Below are 20,717 nucleotides of genomic sequence, written 5' to 3'. Positions count from 1 at the left end.
CACTGTCCCTGACGTTGAAATAGAAGCACCTGATGAGGATGATGATGGTGATGAGGACGGAGGTGAAGGGGATGCAGGTCATGCAAGAGGGGATGGCCAGGAGGGACGTGCTGTGAGACAGCATCTGATCAACCAAATATTCTGAGTAACATGGTTTTGTACTGTCACATGGATATGGGTAGTAGTGCACTGGTGTCTGTTTGGAAGCGCACAATGGACCATGGCGTCAATAAAGTACACATACACAATGAAGAAGTACAAGCCTGTGTTTTGTTCAAACAACAGTGTATTAAGGAACATAAAGAAGAAAATGTGCATATCCCCAAACATCCCACCACACTTCCCCTCCCCCCCCACAACAGTCCCATAACACCCTTCCCCCCAACCCCCACAACATTCCCATAACACCCTCCCCCCACCCCTCACAACAGTCCCATAACACCCTTCCCCCCACCCCCACAACAGTCCCCTAACACCCTTCCCCCCACCCCCCAAAACAGTTCCACATGTGTCTTGCACAATGTTCCCTCCAGCCATGCACGTGGAGGCTTCACCATGCACTCCCTTTTGGCCATTGCCAACACCAGCATTGGGAGGCTGTCTAGAGGTGCGCCTGGTGGTGCGTGAGGAGCGGCGGAGGGGGCTTGTCTGCCTCAAACTGGCAGATGAGGATGTTGCAGACTGTCCTGGTGGTGGTGGTGGTGGGAATTGGCGGTCCAATGCGTCCGCTATCCATGTGAGGACCTCCCTGACTCGGATGATCTCCCCACACAGCCTGTCTGTACATGCCTCCATCCCCTCCCTGGAGTGCCTTGCTGTCTCCGTGATGTCTGCCCTGAGACGGGCAGCCTCCTCAACATGCTGCCCAATCAGCACAGTTATTTCTTGTTGCCGCTGGCTGATGCTGGCCAGGTCGAGGGCAGTGTTGGGTCCTGGTGGTGTGGCTGCTGTGGCCTGTGATGGGACCAGGTCAACAGATGAAGCCACCGGGGGGCTACTAAAAGCTCGCATGTTCTCATCGCCAGTGACATTGGACCCAGGTGTGTGCTGAGGTGATGGCTCGGGAGTTCCAGGGGGGGTTGGGGTGTGCATCTCCATGTGGAAGTCGGTGGGGTCCTCCACATCTGATAGTGTGGCAGTGGCTGCCGCCTCTCCTGCTGAACTAGCTGGTGCCGAGGGTGGGCCCTCTGTGGCCGGGATCAGTGGTGGTGGGTTAACCACTGGAGGTGGGGCAGTTGTTGGTGGTGTGGCAACTTGTGGCTTGGGAGTGGTGCTCCAACGATGTTTCGCACTCTGCTTCTGGACCCTTCTGACTTTGCCACTTGAGGTTGTGGGGGTGTCCTCTGTGTCCAAAGCCCTTTGTTTCTTATGTGCAGGGGGTGCTAGTGATGCATTGCCAGCATCCTCACTGTCTGTTTGTGAGCCTGTCGGGGACAAGAAGGGGGATGTTACTGGTTACAGTTCAATGTACTTAATGCAGTATACATCAATGATGCAGTTGTGGGCATTTGGACTACATTGTAAAGGATACAGGTGTTGTGTTAGTGCAGTGGCTCATCCATGCATGGTTGTGTGTGGCACTTGTCTCTGGTGATGTGTGCAAGTGTGTGTGTTTGGGTCTGACACTGACATGGGCAGGGTGTGATGCATGTGTGGATGTTTGCCCATCCATGAGGTGATTCTGGGCTCACATTTGAGGGGACCAGTAGATTCACATTGCATGCTTTCATGTGTACACTCACCTCCATCTGAAGTGGTTGCCACGCCATGCTCCATCGTGCCGATTCCCTTTGTGCATTCCACGCCAATGAGGTTGGCGCATGTCTCCTCCCATTCTTTAAGTTTTATGGGCGACCCAGATCCACCTGCTGTGGCAATTTGGTGGTTTTCGGCAAGGATGCTTCTCACCCGGGGTCTCAGGTCATCCCACCTCTTTCGGCACTCACGCACATTGCGGGTGGTGGTGCCCACAGCCCTGACTTTTAATGCAACCTCAGCCCAGATTGCCTTTTTTTCATGAGAGTCTTCCGCCGCATGTCGCTGGCAAAGACCACGGCGGCATTGTCAGCTAGGGTCTGGGTCAGCATGATAATCTCCTCTGAGAAGAATTTTTCTTTCCGCTGCCAGTCGGTGGTTTTTTTCAATGCCTTGGGCATGTTGAGGGTGTCCCTGATGATTTCCAACTGCAAGCTACTCCAAACAGGTCCAGGGGGCAGAGGATGGCAATGGATTGTGTTTTTAAAGATGGCCACCATCAGGGGTGGACTGGCCTATACGGAACTCTGGAGATTTCCCGGTGGGCCTCTGCACCCTGGGCCTCTTTTCTGTGGTATTTCCAAATTTTCTCATAGGAAAAGCATTGGGCTTGCTGAAAATGTGTCATTTGGGGCCACTTTGAACTTTATTTCCAGGGCCTCTTTTGGTCCCCAGTAATTATTTCCAGGGCCTCTTTTAGTTCCCAGTCCAGCCCTGGCCACCGTGCTCTTTCCCGTTCCTGTGCGATGACGCTATTTCCGGTTCCGCAATTTAACGATCACCGCTAATAGCGGTGACCGCTATTTGCATGCAGCGTGAGGGCGGAGGTTCTATCTGCACTTTCGTCGAAAGCGGTAAGAGACTTTTTGGGGTCTTTAGCAGCATGACGTAGGGTCATTACCGGCATGGCGCTATGCTCGTGTCCGCGTACTCGTAATGGTAGGCTATGAGCGCCCTCTTCGAGGGCGGACACGTTAAGAGCGCCATGCCGGTAATTTGAGATTTTTAGCGCACAACGTGTAATGAGGCCCATAGAGTGTTGTTATATCAGGTAACTATAACAACTATTAGAACCCGGCGTGGGGTAGAGGGGCGGTCGTCTCCAAGCCAATCAGGAGGCTCAGAACAGGGGCTTTATCACATGGTAAAACCCCCATTCGGAGCCTCGTTGGAAGCAGGAGGTTGCCATCTTCCCCGCCTGGAAGCACATCTTCTTCTCGGAAATGGTTGTCATGGAAAAGGAGAAAGGACTATGTGGTGTTGCCTTCTCCCTATTCCTTGCCTTGTAGGATTTTCTTTCAGGTTGAGAAATGGCAAACACGCATGTTGTACTGGGATGCTAATAGCAATAAACCACTCGGGCGGGGGTTTTAAACTTTTCTCCGGGGCATTACTTGGCCCCCGCCCATTGGGGTTTTTTGCTTACTTATTACAACTCGTGGGGGTGGGGGGTGAAGGGACCCATCATGAATCTCTACCATCCACATTGAGAGCGCCCCTCAACCTCACAACTATCCCTCAAAGTGCTAAACCCACAAACCACTTAGTACAGAGCAAGACTGTAATTAGTGCTATTACCCAATTACATAACCAGTTGCCTGGAAACTCTGAATTGTAAGGCCACTAAATGGCATTCGGTAAGGATCCATTTTTAGGTCCCTGGCAGTGTGTGTCCTAGTTGCTCATGTTTCCATCAAGAAGTGCCAATGTCAACAGTTATTGCCTGAGTCTTTCCAACTCTCAGATCCATTGCATGCAATGGCTTCAGAATACCCGTAAAAGGAGGCTTCTCCTTCTGGGCGGTACTATCACATTACACTGGCCCTTCCCTAGCTCCATTGGCTACAAAGTGCTCAGATGGATGGCTAGTCCAATGAGGTCAGTGCTTGCCTCTAGCATGGAGTCAGTCTGCACTACTGAAGTTCAAATCACAGTAGGGCTGACTCAGCCCTACAATCCTTTGGGGTCAGTAAATGTAATACTATTAATTTGAATAGTAAAATCAGTTATTGTTACAACAATTGGAAGTGGAAGGAATCTAGCATCAAGAGGTATGTATGAAAAAATGAAATCATATTTAGACACTGATTTTTTCTTGGAACAAACTGCCAACAATTGTTAGTGCATTGACAGAGCACTGCACACTGTGAAAGCCAGCTTGTTTTTCTGGAAGGAATCCACTGTGCATTGCAAGCTGGCCATGCTCTGGAAATGGACGCAACTCTCAGAATACATAGCATAACATGCTCAATCAGGATTGCCCACTTACTCCTGTTCCTGCCTCAATGTCCTTTTTTTGACATCTACTGTTCTTGTCAAAGCACCTTGAATCTTTCTCTGGGTAAAAGAAACCTGGACAAATAAGAAGGCGCAGGTTCTGTTGAAATCTGAATACCAAATGCATGGAATGCTGGGCCAGGGCAGGGGGACACACCCTTTGGCACTCCACATTTTTTGGACTACAACTCCCATCAGCCCTAGCTAGTATAGACGTTGGTGAGGGATTGTGGCAGCCACTGTCCATACGTCTGGAGAGTGGCATTTTGCAGACCCGTGGGCTAGGGTGACACATTGCTCCTTTTCACTCAGACCTATTGGATGACCCACCAGTTGTACAATAGAGTGAGTTTTCTGGAGACCAAATGAGCATCTGAGGTGTACATCCTTTTAGCATTTTTTCCTGCAAAGGTCCTCCCCTGACGGGGCTCATTCGGATCCTCGTTGTTGGCCCGTCTGGCTCTTTCCAGTCACTCTTCCCTCCCGCCTCTGCACAACAAAGACACAGCTGTGTCCTGCCTCATGAACATGGTGGATCCCAAATTCCTGGGCTCTCTGCTGCCCACATACAATCAGCACTTTAAATGGAAATAAAAGAATTGCAGGTACTCACCAAGCTACAAAGCCCGACATTCCGGCACAGTGCTTTTGGCGCCAGCAGTTTCAGCAAGGCACCTTGGGCATAGCTGCCTTTTAGGCACACCCTTTCATTTGCAGGCAATGCCCAGTGAGATTAAAGTATGTGCCAAGGAGCACACACTTTGGTAAAGCAGTGTATCAGATCTTTTCACACAAACTTCCAGTTTGCTGTTATGCATTGTGTTAATGAAAGTTTGAATATCTATATTAAATGAGACTTTCTTTTTTGCATATCAAACTTGCATCTTTGATAGCTGTAAACTAAGCTTTAATAGAGGAGTTTTATTATTGCTTGCTTTCATTGCCTAATGAGAAATTCGGTAGGTAACTGGACCTGTGTGTGAGTTTTCTGTTGAAAACGTTCCATCACAACTCCAATTATTCCCTCATTTACATATTAGAATAGGCACTGCTAATAACAAAGAAATATCTTTAAAAAGTAATTTCCCAGACTTTCCAAATCAATCCCTGCCCCATCAAAGGACACCAATGGCAACAGGTGAAACCCACTTAGCGAGTCAGCGCCTGGTGTGCTGAGAGCACAGGAGATGCATGTGTGTCTCTCCTTTTGTTCTGCAGGGTGGAGAGAGGAGGAGGGAGAGGACGCTGCTTTCCCCACCAAAGGCTGCAGAAGCTTAATCCTTTTAGTTGCAATAAAGTAAAATGAAAAGCTTTTACTTTTCACTTCGCAGCATAGTTGAGTACAGGTACTCTCTTTCAGGCGTTGAGAAGGGCAGGTACTGAAATGCACAAAAATAAGAAGGGCAGGTACTGAGGTCCGGGTAGGACCGGCCCATTTAAAGCACTGTATACAATGAATCTGTGTTGACCACCAGTGTGAACCAGCTGCGGCTGGTTGATTGGGGCGGATGGGGCGGTGACCACCCATTTGCTTCAATGGAGTTGCTCGGCCACGCCCAAAATGATGTCCATAAGTTTATGCAGTCTAATGTGGCCTGCCTCGTGCATAAACAGTGTGATGGAGGTCACGCTCGTTAGAGAGGAGCCTCCATAAACTGAAACCCCACTGCAAATGCGCACTTATAAAATTCACAGAGCATTTTCCAATGGGGTTTTGCCATTTTAAAACGCTTCTGTGAATTAGGCCCTATGCAGCTCACATGTGCAGGAGCGCCAAACTGGTCTATAAATCAGTGTTGGGACATGGCGTGGGGGCATGGTAGTAGACTGGAAAAATGGATTATCTGCTTGGGCTGTGGTAGGGTCGGATCACTCTGTGCCCTCCTACAGCGGGCTTCGAAGCTGTGCCACCAGTACGTAGTCCGAGAACTAAAGAGCTACATGAACGGGGAAGGTAAAATCTGTTTTTTCCTGCAACGCTGCATTTTGGAAGGGTGAATGGATGATTGATTTTGATTATTTTTCTCATCCTGTGAAACCAAAGTACTGCTTTTGTGCGCAGTTTTCATCTAATCACTTGTGCAGTTGGTTGAAGTACCCAAGCATTCCATGTAAAAAACCATTGTGTTCACTTTAAACAAACAGGAGTGGCACACCACTAGCGCCTCAGTGTTTGTTTTAATTGCACTGTAAAATGAAATTGCATGCATCCGTGCGGCGAGTGCATTATCACGCACGGCCACAAATTCACCCCTGTCTTCTGCGCCTCCCTGCCTGCTGTCTACCCTTCGTGTTCTTATTATCAGGAATGACAGATTGCACCGGACCCTCAATTGGAGGTTGACACACATTTTTCTTGATGGAACCTCTGGTTAGTCGCATTTCGTGTAAGGGGAAAGTTCAAGTTGCAAAGCATGTCCATATGGACCCATGACTACCTTTTATAGTTAGGAGCAATGGCAGAATATCCCCCTGTACTGACCCTCAGTCACTGCACAGCTTAGTATACTGCATCACACTCATGCTTAAGTCATTTTGGGTCATTACGCGTTTGCCGGTATCATGATGGTAATAGTATTCAGAAACCGGTAAACGGTAATACAGTTACCGGCACTTGTCTGCCGGTATTACCGGCAGATTACAAGTGCTGTTTTAAACAGTAAATCCCCATTCCATGGAGTCCGATAGGACTTTATGGGGGGATTTTGCTGGTATTACCGGCAACGGTATTACTGTGCCGGCAATACATCTGTTCATTGCTGGTAAGGGCTGGATTTGCCTCCAGCTTTATGTTAATGGTTACCTACATTACCGCAGGTAACCATTTCCGAAATAACCTGAGTCTGCCCCAGTCAGGAAATGTTATTAATATTCTATTTATTAGGGTATTTATGAGCAAGGGCCTAAGCTTCGGGAAGCAACAGAGCGCTTTACAATCATAGGTGGAAGAATAAGGTTAGGGAGCAGAGATACAAGAGAGCAGGGAGCTAACAACAAGGGATGAAGGGCAATATACAGCTATGGATCTACAAGTAACCAGGGGAGGAAACAGTAGGGGACCAAGTATAGCGGAGAGTGAGTGGTTTATGGGCTGAGACATAATTGCACCCCAGTGGTCTCTTCCCCTAAACCATCAATGTTTCTCTTCAGAGAACCCTCTGCTTCTCTCTTACATATGTGGCTAGGATTTCCCTTTTCACCCTCTATTGTCCTTGATTATTGAAATTTGCAGAACTGACATTTGACTACAAATTAGCCAATGAAGTCTCTGTCAGAAGAATCAAGTACTGCAGGTTTAGGAAGTGGACTCGCAGAAATCGACTAAACAAGCACTAGGGGCAGACGTTGAGATGCATTTGTGAACCATGCAGGATCCCTAGCATAGCCTGATGACTGCAAGTCATTACAACCCCTTGTTCAGTCGTGGTTTTTCTTTTGATCAGTAACTTCTGAACGTAATCTGAGCAAATTACAGATTATCCAAAGCAATGCCCCACATGCTGCCACAGGTCTATACAAGCATGATCATGTCACTGAAAGTAGAAGAGACGCTCACTGGCTTCCGATCCGCGAGAGAATTAAATTCAAAACCTTATCCATCCAGCACAGATGCCTCTCCAACACTGTCCCAGTCTACATCTCTCAGCGGGTGGAAAGATACACCCCCATGCACCCACTTAGGTCTGCAAACTGCCACCTAGTCAAAGTCCCCAGCTTCGGATGAAAATCCGCTGGAGGCTCGAGTCCCTGTCTTGGCCGCCAAACTATAGAACATCCTCCTCACTGACTTGTGAAAGGAGCCCTCGTACTGGACATCCAGAAAAAATCAAAAGACATGGCTGTTCATTTAAAGCACCACGCTCCTGGACTCAATCAACCACACTCTTCGTCTCAGTGTACTGAAACTATTACACTTGACCTTAGGTGTACCCCGCAACAATTCTCCCATCCCCTGTTCTTCTGCTGTTCTTTCTCCTGGTCTATCAATGTATCGAGCGCCCGGATACCCAACAGTTAAGCACGCTTTAACAAATGCTAAAATAAATAAATAAATAAAGACATTATTGAGTCAATTCGAGTTTTTCAACACTGCAACTCATAGAATACATGGTCATACTGGAAATAGTAGTATACCAGCAACATGAAATCTTCTGGGAACCCTTCACATGCTTGCCATGGGCTCTGGGTGTAAATTTGAAGCAGCTGTAAACAATGATGATCTCTACATCGTCAAACAAAAGCATCATATCTCACTACTTTCCTTGTTTCCTTTCCTGCAGGTCTCGGTATGCAGAGTTCCAGTATAACTGCCAGTCTTCAGAGCAGTCTGCTTCGGGCTGTGCCAGGGAGAACTATGCCGCCTGTTTGTTGGCGTACACAGGAATCATAGGTATGGTGCATTTTACTTACACTGAAACCAAAGTCATCATTAGTGAGGTCACATAAAATCTTCCACTGAGGGTCACATGGCTCACCGGCACTGTGGTAGACTGTACCCGGCATTTCTGTTTATTTTCAGATAACATGAGAGGCAATTAGAAACATTTCCAAACAATGACTGGAGACATCTGAGCTGAAGGTTTACTATATGCTTATTTTTCCAGAATCGCAGGTTCAAATCCCGGCAAGGTCAAATCAGCCTCTCATCCTTCTGCGGTTGATAAAATGAGGGCCAATTTCGATTGGGTAATAATAATTAAGCAATAAGCCCCGAGCTGCAGGGGCATTACCAAGTTAGGTAATGCCCTGGGGCCCATAGTTATAGGCCCAAACAAAGCAAGGGCCTTAACGAAGAGCTCAGGGCATTACTTGACTCGGTAATGCCCCCGCAGCAAGGGGCGTATTGCTATTTGTACCCAGAGCTGCAACACCAGGGTACTAATAGCATGTTTTCTGTTCCAAAATGCAGCAGCGTTTTGGAACAGAAAAAAAAATGGCCGCTGGGGAAGGGAAAACAGAGTCCGTTTTCCCTTTCCATGGCGGCCATCGACATTGGACGCGCTGCGAACGTAAGTGTTCCCAGCGTGTTCGCTCCCGAAAAAGGAGAAATAAGGTCATTGGGGTTGGGATGGCAGGGAGAGGATTGTTTGCAGGGGGATGGGGGAACTTAACTGAATCCCCGGCCAGGGAGGATGGCAGCCTCCAGCCGTGTGGAGGCTGGAAGCAGCGATGGCCCTGTTTCGAGTCTCCTCATTGGCTGAGGGGCTGCCACGCCTCCCACCGGGAACAAAGGTATGGGATCCAGCACAAGGGATTCCCGGCCGGGTAATGCCCCGGCGAGGGCCAATCAGAATGTTTTGTACATTCTGGTTGACCCTCGCCGGGTACTAAATGTATTTAAAATGTTTCTATGTAAGGCGCTTTAGATTAAAGCACTATACCAATAACATGTTATTATTATTATTATTATTAAATAGGTTTGGATCACCATGAGCTCTGAAAGAGACCATAACACGTATCAATTACTCTATAATGTTTTGAAAGAGACTTCATGCCCAGAACCATTAACATATTTAACAAACGTCAATTATTTCTGACATAGTCTACTGTGAGCAGTACATATGTGAGTAGCAGACCCACATGCTCTTGATGACTTGGATGATGAGTATGTGCTTGTTATGTATGTTTCAGAACACTATCACTTGTGATAGACCGTCCTCCAAATTTATCGCCTCTGCTGAGCACTGCTAGCCTATCCTCTATCCCAATTGTCCTTGACCTGTCTGCTTCCTTTGACAGTGTGGATCACTCTGATCTCCTTAATACTCTCTTTCTTCTTGGGATTCACGATCGAGCCCTTGCCTGGATTAAATCCTACCCCGAATCTCGCCAATTCTCTGTCTCCTGGACATACAACACCTCTCAACTCACTCCTCTGACAGTTGGTGCTCCACAAGGCTAGGCTATGTTTTGGGTCTGCTCGTCTTTACACTCTACATCTCTGCTATTTGAGAGCTAATCTCCTCCTTAGGGGTCACGTATCACCTCTGCACGGATGGCAACCACATCTTCTTTTCTTTTCCTGAACTCTCATGTGATCTCTCTATCAACCTTTCCAACGGTCTCTCTGCCATTAAATATTGGATGGCTCTGCTCTCTCTGATGTTAAACTGTACCAAAACACTTGTCTTTTCTACATTGGACTACTGTTCCAGCATCTTCTTTGATCTCCCCAACTATGCTTTCTGTCCTCACATCAAGATCATTAACTTCACTACTTTGAGCTCCCTCACCTCATACCGTCACCAGGTTGGATGGCTGACGATGCAAACAGGGACAGATTCAAATGTCTTCTCCTGGATCACAAATCTATCCACATTAAGGCACTACTGTATCTACCCTCCTCTATCCAACTCTACAAGCCTTCTTGGAATCTCTGCTCTGCCTCCTCCACTACCCTTGTGGCTCCTCACCCTGCCTCTACTTCTTCTCACATTCTCTTCTTCTCTCTTCTTGCTCCACTTGCATGGAATTCTCTTACCGCGGACATACGAGAAACAGTCCAAATGGCTGTGTCCAAATCCAAACTAAAAGCCTACCGCCTCTCCTCTGAGTTACCCTCTTAGCCTACCTCTCATCTACTTACTAGCTAACATTCCTTTGCCTCTAACCTGCCTCTGTACCTCGCTTCGCCTGCCTCCAATCTAGCACTTCACCCATCATGGTCACATCCCGAGCACAGCTGTTCGTACCACCTACCTGCACTTAAAAATGTACAATGTTGGTTGTCCTTAAACTATGTATGTCCACTTATGTATTGTCCCTGGTGACTGTTCCATTTACTCCCTGCCACAGCTTAGTTAGAAGGTCCTTTAAACTCAACTCATTGTAAGAAGCTCACTGCTACCTGTCAAATCTGATTTCTTATCTACTGTATGTTCTTTTGTGATCAAAAGAGCATTGTTCCTCCTGCATATAAATATATAAATAGATTAAAAACATTTTTTAAATCATACAACACTATATTAACAGTGATTTGAATTTTTTGATTTTGTTAAGAACACTTTCAGCTACTCGATGCTTTTGTGATGAGAAAAAAAACTGTTAAAACTGTAAAACAGTCAGCTGTAGCCTCATGGACATATTTAATGCCCCACCATAAAAGAGACTCGAAGAACCAGTTAACAAGCATTGGCAATGTTTACAGTTTAGACTTTTGTGTAGGCATGGGAAAGGCACTTTACAGGCACAGCCGTAGTGTTATTAACTATCCAATTTTGTTAGCTGGTGCAAAATGGTGTGAGTACCTGCACCTCTAACAGCAGTGCCTGGCAAAACCTTAACACTTATGCACTAGCCCAAAATGTTGGCTTTGCCAATGCCTTTTTGAAACAGGACTTCGGGGGCTTTGCCAATGTCTGTTTTTAACAGGACCTCAGTGAAGGAGTTGCAGAGTGTTCATAAATTGAGTGGCTGAAGGAAGACCTGCTAAGACATTTTTATTATACCAGTAGCATGTTTACAACTCAAGTAAGTCATTAACTCTCATGAGACTGATTTGAATAAACACCGGCAGACACTTTGAATGCAAAGCCTGATGGTAAGGCTTGATTAAAACTAGATCAAAGAGTTCATATGAGGAGGTGTTTTTGGCAGGCATAGCCAGGAATGGGTGGGAATGACCACAGTGATTTAGCATGGCCATTGGCAGGCAATTGGTGGACACATAACCAAACAACACCAGGAGACTGTGTGTCCCTCCTCATATGTCATTCCTCTGTGTCCCCGCTCATATGGCATTCCTTTCTATTTTGATGTTGAGTATTTATAATGCGCCCAAGATGGACTTAACCGTATAAAGACCCAGTTGGAACGACATGCATATAGAATGCGACTGGAGAGGAAGAAAAGTCACTGGTAACTGGATTATTAGTATTTGAACAAAAATGTTTTAAGGACTTCTGAAACTGGGCAAGTGTCTGACACTCCCTGACCTTCTGCAGTAGACTGTTCCAGAGTTTAGGACCGAAGACTGTAAATCTTCTGTCTCCTCTGGTAACAAATATTGACCTGGGGCTGCTCAGCAGCAATTGGTCCCTTGACCTAAGTGTCCTTGAAGGGATTTAAGGAGAGATTGAATTGCTTAAGTATTCCAGGGCTACTCCCTTTAGACACTTAAAGATCATGCATGCTATCTGTACTCCAATGCAATAGTCTCGGCTCATAGGCAAGCAGCACGTAATAGCCCAAACTAAAAATGAGATGGGATGGTGTCAACAGCCTTTATAGCTGAGCCTGCATATGCATTCTCACGGGAGAAACATGGAAGCGCCATCACTTGAATAAACATGTTGCTGGCTAGAGAGGAGATGGAGAAATTCTAATCTGAAAAGGATCCAAGCATCTATGAAAAGCATCACAAAGGATAATTAAAGGATGGTCATTCTACCGCTGTTAGTAAGTAATTGCTGCCAATGGTAGACTACCCAAAATTCCAAAAGGGCTAACTATAATAGAACAAAACATGTCTCAACGATTAACTGCCAGCGGTAAAACTATTAGGAATGGTAAAGCAGCACCAGCAATATGACATCTAAAATCAGTGGTAATCGCCACCGAAAATAAGACAGGTGGTCTTAAAAACTATCTTACTGATTAGCTTCAGCAGTAGTGCAAACTGTTGAATGTGGCATGTCTTGTCACACGTCTAGCTGCATAACACTCATGTAATCATGGGCAAGGGTTCATGCTCGTGCAACAGAAGGTAACATGTATGTTTGCTGGCAGTATTACACAATCAAATTACTGCAGCAGTAGACTTTGCTTTACTGAATGTGTCTATGGCTGTGAAGAAAATACTGTATCACTCTTGGATTTTTTTAGCAGCTGGGGTAATTATGACCAGCATTAGTTACCAGTGCTGTGAATCTAGCAGTACTTAATGCAAGTAGAGGCAATAATAGCAAGATTTATTTTGTGGAATAATGTAGTGTCTCAAAAGAGGTGTCCTCCAGTGCACATCAATAAGCAGTCATTAACCACGCTTGAGCTATCGTCAAGTTAATCTAGCAAATAATCTAGCACTGAATTTGCATCTTCTTGGTAATCGAGAAGGTTCTGATGATACGCTTTTGTCTTGTTGGCTTGTTATCCAACCAAGATAACCTGCAGAATTGTGGGATGTTTTTATCCACGCATCCAAGCCCTACCTCAAAACTGTGCAGTACTGACATGGAAAACATCATGATGGCCAGAGCTTCCCAGAAAATGCACAGGGAAATGCATGAAGAATAGGCTGCCACTCATTTTTGCCGATGTTATGGGCACAGAAGGACACTGCCTAAAACCACCATTGGACTACCCACACAGTAGTCTGAAACCATTGGGAATGGCAATGCTGATTGCCAAAAGCAAACCCATAACTGTTGGGAATTCATTTTCTTAAATCCCAAAAAGGGGTGCAGTACCATTACTCACCACTATCAGAAAGCCGGCGTTTTAAAACAACACCAGATTTTACTTTTTTGTAGAAAACTGAATAAATGAACCCAAAGCAAGCCAAAGAAAGACTTACTGAGAGGTGGATCCAATGTAAAGTTATATTCTGAAGTGACTTGAAGGTTTATAACAAGACTGGCTGAGCTGTGGATTTCAGCAGTTTAAGTAAATTTGGACTGAAAGACACTAAAAATCTAAATGTTTAAAAGAAATGAGTGACCTACTTTGAGTGTCACATAGGTTGCAATTGTTTAAATGTCATAGTTTTAAACTTAGAATCAGCATTCTAGCTGCATATGTAAACATTGTCTTGACTTAAACTGGGTAACAAAAAGTGACATTTTATCTGGAACCTGGCTTAAGGAACTGAATTCTGCCCACCAGCTACCCCCGACAGGAGATGAAACTTGAGTCACAGCTGTGTTCCCAGGCCTATCTGCCTTTTGCTGGCCACACTAAGGATATGCCATCTCTCTCATAATTGAATTAAGGGGAGCCCCCACAGAATACAGGAGCTCTGAACAAAGCCCTGTCCTGACTCAGGCAAATGTTTCATTGGCGGGAGTCGTAAATGGAGCTTCCTCCTGGAAGGACAGGGGAGGAGCACTGCCTGTGAGAGCAAGCTGGCTTGGCAGAACTGGAAAAACCAGAAATTCAACCTTGTGCTGGGGGGAAACCACACCCCTTTGGGGCCAGAACATAACTCTAAAAAGATGAATAACTCATAGTACGGACTTGTGAAAATTATTTAACTGACACCATAATTCTTGTGATTTTTCTGCCCACATTTTAAGACGTGTTAGGACCCGGTGGTATGTTCAGGGGGGTTTTAGCGGAAAAAAGGATATTACTCAAAATGTGTGCATGTGAAAAATCTGACACTTCATCAACTAATGTCCATACCCCTTGCGCACATGTGTGTAAATTTGGGTTAATGTCCGAAATTGCAAAATCAGAGAAAAAGTGAAATATGTGCCATTTCTGAATGCAAGCCCCCAGGAAGAGCAGAGTTTGAACAGGGGATACCTCCTGTGATATGTGAGGGGTGCATGTAATTTTAAACAAATGTGTACCTGTGCAAATATGTTTTTTGAGCAAATATAGATTGTGTGTAAAGTTGACAGGGGAGGATCCTCTGACCCATAAAACCTACAGCATCACTCTGACTCACAGTTCCTTCCCCAATCATGGGAGAGGGGAGAATTGGGCCAATGGCAAGTGGAGAGGGGTAGAGCCTAGTGATGCTGCACACACACCCATTTTAAAAACAGATAAAAGCAGACAGACAGGACAGATAGGGACCTTCAAATCCATTTGCAGCTGGAAGCTCTGCCGGGAAAATCCATACTTTACCTCCATCAACCTTCAGAGACCCAGACCAGACCAGCAGAGTAGAGCTGACCCAGATCATTGTGAAGTGCAGAGACCAGAGTCCAGTCTAAAACCTGACCAGATCCGTGGCGAGGCCCATTTAATTCAAGAATATAGTGTGAGTACCTAGCAAACTGTGCAGTGTTAGGCAGAAACCTGTGCAGTTCCCTTGGGGAACACTGCAAAAGATTTAAGACTACAGGTAGAGCAGTAAACCCCTTTGGTAGCAGTCTGTACCACCCAGATTTACCTGGTAGCTGTGGCTGAGCAGTCAGACTTCTCTCAAGAAGAGTTAGGCAGTATGCAAAGTATACACAATATGTACCAAAACACAATAGCACAAGCAAACACTGACCAGAGCTTGGTTTCAAAAGTATATAGTTATTTATTTAAACTACACATAGGTTAAAAACACTCTAGCAAAATATAATAAACACTTCAAACACAGTTATAATGAAAGTAGATTCAATCCTTTCTCCTATCTAGACAACTCTAGGTTAACACCACTTAATTAAAACAGAGGTGAGTGCTTAACGTTAGATGACACTCTAGTAGTTTCCAAGAAAGGGAGAGAAAAAGCAGAAATGGGTTAAACGCACCACTCTAAGGTCCAGAACATTTGCAATAGGCTCAAAGAAGCACAAGGTCACAGGTGAGCAAAAGTCACTAGGCAGGGCCCACTCTTAGAGTAGCCGGAGCGAAAATGTGCCCAAGATCACACTGTTAGTTAGAGATTCAAAGTCTTGCAAAGAGTCAAAAAGAGTTTAGAGTGGCTCAGAAAGTTTAGCCAAAGTATCCCAGGCACTCCCAGGTTCGAAAGCCGGGGACTAAATCTACCCCGTACAGTCGGTGGCAAGGGAAGCCAGGCGGAACACAGTACCTTAAGCGGAAAGGATCCTCCAGCGGGGGCAGTTGTTCCAGGCAGTGACAGCAAGGCTCGACGTCGGTCAGGGGAGAAGAATATCTCGCTGAAGAGCAGAAGAGAAAGGTCGTAGCACTGCCCGGGAAGAAACCAGCCGCGGAGTCCTCCGGTTAAAGGGTTGGTACCGACTTTCGCGGTATGGGGGTAAAGTGTGGTATTCCGGATGCCGGGGTGCTTGGCACAGGCAAGGCGGCCACGAGATACCTCAAAGAACGGAAAGAAGGCGAAAACTGGTTGTCCCCACCAGTCAAGGGAAGGAGCCACTCCGTTAAGAGTTCTCCTCGGTCGTCGGGAAAAAGTGGTGAGACGGTTCAGCAGGGCTCCACCGGGTGGTGTCGTCGAAGCAGGTCGGCTCAGCTCTTCCCTCGTCGGATTCTTGGTCCTGTGGCGACTTCTGAAGTCCCAGTCCCCAAAGCCCTGCTTTTATGCAGCAAGCCCCCATTCACCCAGCCTAGCTGTCACTCAAACATGCTAAGTGGTGAGCCGGGCGGCTCACCACTTGGGCCAATCAGGACGGAGTGCGACTTGAGTTACCAAGGTAACTCAGTCCAGGGTGCCTAAATCCCCCTCCACCCCTCCTAAGTATCCCAGACAGAGTGGCACCACTTTGGAGGGCTTCTGTGGAGAAGCCCGCCAAAAGTGGAACAAAGGGCTCCACTTTGGGTCAGAGTTACAGAGGCGAACACCAACGCCATTTTAGAATCAAGTTTTGGCAAAAAGTCCCAACCGGAGTTATAAAAATAAATATATAAACCGGCGGTATGTTTAAGGCTACCGTAAATAAATAATTAAATGTGTTAGCCTAAAACAATGGGAAATCCCATAGGGAAATATTCGCGGTCGAATATAAAAAGTAGTTTCCACTGCCACCAGCCAAAACTCGATCAGGGGGGACGGAGACGTGCCCCCTCGACTAACAGACCCTGGGGCAATCGAATTGCCCCAGCCAGTACGTCCACAATATGATGGTTTGTACTGGTTCTGTTCAGGATTCAAGACTAGCAAAGTCTTTGGTGACTTTACATGCCCTGGGAGACAGTAGTCAGTCCCAGGGTATGGAGTCTATGTTGGGGAGTCCCTAGGACACCCCTGGGTCACGGCACAGAGGGTGCTGTGTGACCCACATCACAAAAATACATGAGGCCCTATGGAGTAAAAGACCCCATAGCCCATTCAACACAAGGTTTAACCAAGAAAACACACTTCAACATGTCCAAGAGTGAGGGTAAAAGAGTCTCACTCTTGGCAGGAGAAAAAAATTAAACCCCAGAAATCCAGCAAAGCTGCTGGGGGACTCACTAGGTAGGGAAATTCAGCCTAAACAGAGAATTCTCCCTAACATGCAGAACCAATCTCTTAGTTAAAATAATATAATTCAATCTATTTTAATCTAAGTAGAACTGCCTCCTAACTGTCACCTGTCATTTGCAAAGCTGTCACCTGTCATTTTCTAGTTGCAAGCTGCACTTGTCTTTTTGAACTTTAAAATTTCAAATCTGAAAAACGACCTTTATTTAATCGCTCATATCTCCGTGACCGTTTGTCCTAGAGACTTGCAGTAACTTTCATCTGGAAGCTGAGATCCTAGGCTGTCCTAGGACCCCAAAACGAAATTGATAGTCCTTGTAGTTCCTCTGTAATCGCGCCCGGCGCACTGGGAAAAATCTGCCGCGATTTGACATTTTGCCGCGATTTGCAAGTTTCTCCACGTGTAAAAATCTGCTGCTGCTTGCCTTCCGTTAAAGAAAAAATTTGTTTAACCTGCCAATCATTCCGGAATCATTGCTAGGGTGAGCCTGGACTAATATTAACTAGATACCACTCACCCTGAACCTCTAGAGGGAATTAAAAGCATTTTAGCATATTTTTCACTTCATTGCCAGCACATATAAAAGCATTTTGGGCCTGTGTTTAAAACTCCGATCTGTAGTGTAAGCTTGCTGGGGTGAACGGAATTACATTTGATTGCATTTCTGAGAACTGTGTGCTTTTCTTCCATTTCCTTGCATTGCATAAAAGGGGGGAGGGGATTGCCAGAGAAAAGTGATTACATTGTTTTGTTGAAGTCATATTGAGTATTTTCTGTACTGCATTTCATTCCACATTGCATCCATTTGAAACCATAAAAGTATTGTTGCTATCTTATCCATCCTATAACCACTCATCATTGATTATAAAGAAGTGTGCTAGTGCCAGACTATCCATTATTGATTACATATCAGATTAAGTGTGATATCCAATTATTAATTTATTATAAAGTGTGATATATATATATATATTGTTTAAATTCTCAAATAAACCTTTTAACTTGCAAAACAGAACTACTTCTTGGCTCAGTGGGGTCAGGGGGATTCCAATAGAGGGGTGTTATATAGGGGTAGTCATCCAGAACGCATGAACTGGACATAAAGATATATCAATAAGGGTTTCCATTCAGTATCCCAGACTAGGCATTGATTTAGCTGTAGTGTTGAATTGAATCCTCTTACAAATTGGGGGCTCGTGCCGGACGTTTGGATTAGATTTATCACTTGTGCAGATTAATACAGCGTGCCAGCTGACCAGATACACATATCCGGTCGGATCACACGCTGTGTTACGCTGTAAAGCACTCCTCAAAGGAACGCTCTAAGAAAAAGGTCTGTTTTGCAAAAATAAAATACAAACTTCTGTAAGTCAGGAAGGAACTCAAATTCCAGAATGACGACCTTAGTAGACATGAAAATAGCCAGAGAGCACTTCTTACATAAGTTATTTGTGAGAGGTGAGTGGACTCACCAGGACCAGACAGTCTGGTTGCAGGCCATCACGCAACAGGTCACGGAAACAGGGTCAGATATATGGAGAGATCAGGGTCCCTTACATGTGGCCCTGAGTGAACTATACATGGCTCCTAAGGCTAAGGATGAACAAGACAAGATAGTTAGGATAGCGGCATACCTGTACCTATATATGGGAGACATGCAGGATAAATGTACTGAAAGCCAAGATCTGGCGAATAAACGACAGATGGCGTTAGAGAAGGTCCAATCTGACCTGGTCTCTTCTGAGCAGAGGCTGCAGAGGAGCCAGGAGTCAGAAGATGATAGTAGGCAGTACATCATTAAAATAAAAGAGGATATGGACATCCTGCAACAGGAAAAGGCAGAACCGGATACCAGATTTCTGGCCTTGCAGAAGGAATACCAAGAAGGTTTGGACTCCCTACTGCAAAACCAGAAAAAGCTGGAGCAACAACTGGACTTCAACAGGGTATGTGCTGAGCAGGTAGTCACCCTGCAAGCCCACCTAGATAGAGTGAAGGCAGAGAGCAACAAACTAATTCTGAAAGACCTGGATACCCAGGCAGAGTTTGATCAGGAGCGCCAAAAAGCTGGTGCCTTTCAACGGCAGAGGGACGACCTGGCAGCACAGATGCAGGCTCTCAGTCAGGAAAGAGACACTTTAGGCCAGGAAGTCTGCCACTTAAAAAAGGAAATTGAAGAAAATCACCTGGCCCTCCAGGGGCTGGGTGACCTCCAAAAAGAAAACAAGAACTTGGTAGAGCACACCAGAAGGGTGGAAGAGGCTCTGGCAAGAAAGGAGCAGGCCAGTAGGGATGGGACTCAGGAGGTAAACCTCCTGCAGCAAAGACTGGCCCAGTTCTCCAGGACCAACCAGGAAGCACAGAGGGAAAATGAGGCCCTCTGTCAACACAATGATAGGCTCCAACAACAGGTAGCGATGCAGGAGAGACTGATAGTCTAGTAAGGCCTTAACTGAGGAACTGAAGGCACAAATGCAGGCTCTTGCATTGCAACAGGGAGCAGGGGCGGATAGAGATGAGGTTCGCTGGGAAAGGGAAACTCCGGAGCATAACCTCAGGAGCCCTAGTACCAGAGGCCCTCATACCTCTCAGTCCCTGGACTCTGCCACCCCCATGTCCCCTGGCGCACATGAGCACAGGGCCACAGGGATGGCAGATTACTATCCAGCCAGAAGCATGGGGCTCATAGGCCAGTACCACCCAGGAATGGAGGGGCGGGCATCCGGGTATGGGCACCCAAGCACAGTGCAATTTAATGGGGAACCCCAGGAGAGTAGGCCCATTAAGGGCATCCTGAAAACCTCTGCCAGTTAGGTCAGTGGAGGGGGTACCTATTAAATCCTGGCAGCCAGGAGGGATCTGAAGACTCCTCTGAGCGGTACAGGACACAGGAGACCAGGTCCCCACATTTTGCCAGCCATTCCCAGGCTCGCAGAATCCGGGAAAACCTGGAAGAACAGACGGGAACCTCTGGGAGCAGTGCCTCTGAGTCAGAAGATGAATGGACCAGGGTTACCCGGACCAAAAGGGCCAATAAGGCAAAAAGGGCCTTGCTTAAGGACCCATTGAAGCAAATAAAGGCAATCAGGAGTGTCATCACGCCTTATCACAAGAACGCCAAGTATTCTGTTTGGGAGCACTTAGAGTTGTTTGAGCAAATGATGGAGACTTTCCATTTGAAGGACAGCCAAAGCTGTATTCAATATGTAAAGTGGACCTTCTCCCCGGAATACTCCAGTTTCTTTGCGGGGCTGGAGGACCAAAATCATGTAAGATGGTCCACCTATAAGGCGGCCATCTTGAAACATTTTTCTGTTCACAGAAATCCTCAAGAGGCTCGCAAGGCAGCCTACAATTTGCAATGTGGGGAGGATCAGGCCCCACAAGAATTTGTGCAAGAACTGAAACGTGCTTTTGCGCAGACCACCAGAAGGGTGCGCACAGACAATAGAGAATTCATTAATACATTTTTTCATGCCTTGCCCACATACATAATGACCCAGCTCGTGAGGGATTTTCACGAGAAAAGATCTTTAGACTGGGTCATTGAACAGGCTACCCGGATCTATGAGGTGCAGAAACCGGTAGATAGCAAAAGTAATGCCCAGAAAAACCCCAAAGCCAACAGCACCCCTGCTGCTGCCAAGG

The 20,717-nt window shown here is 46.2% G+C and overlaps 1 protein-coding gene across 1 annotated transcript in view; it reads left to right on the top strand.

The window, feature by feature from the left end:
- The window catches only part of GFRA4 (GDNF family receptor alpha 4), a 929,345-nt gene that overhangs the window by 783,790 nt on the left and 124,838 nt on the right, over positions 1–20,717 (top strand). Inside the window, exon 5 of the mRNA XM_069632254.1 lies at positions 8,313–8,422. Coding sequence (XP_069488355.1) covers positions 8,313–8,422 — 110 coding nt within the window. The remainder of the gene's footprint in view (positions 1–8,312; positions 8,423–20,717) is intronic.

The sequence above is a fragment of the Ambystoma mexicanum genome, chromosome 6q (assembly GCF_040938575.1).
Source record: "Ambystoma mexicanum isolate Mex_15411 chromosome 6q, UKY_AmexF1_1, whole genome shotgun sequence".
In the NCBI taxonomy this organism is placed as follows: domain Eukaryota; kingdom Metazoa; phylum Chordata; class Amphibia; order Caudata; family Ambystomatidae; genus Ambystoma; species Ambystoma mexicanum.
The sequence above is the reverse complement of the archived record's forward strand: the minus strand, read 5'-3'. Positions and strand labels throughout refer to the sequence as shown.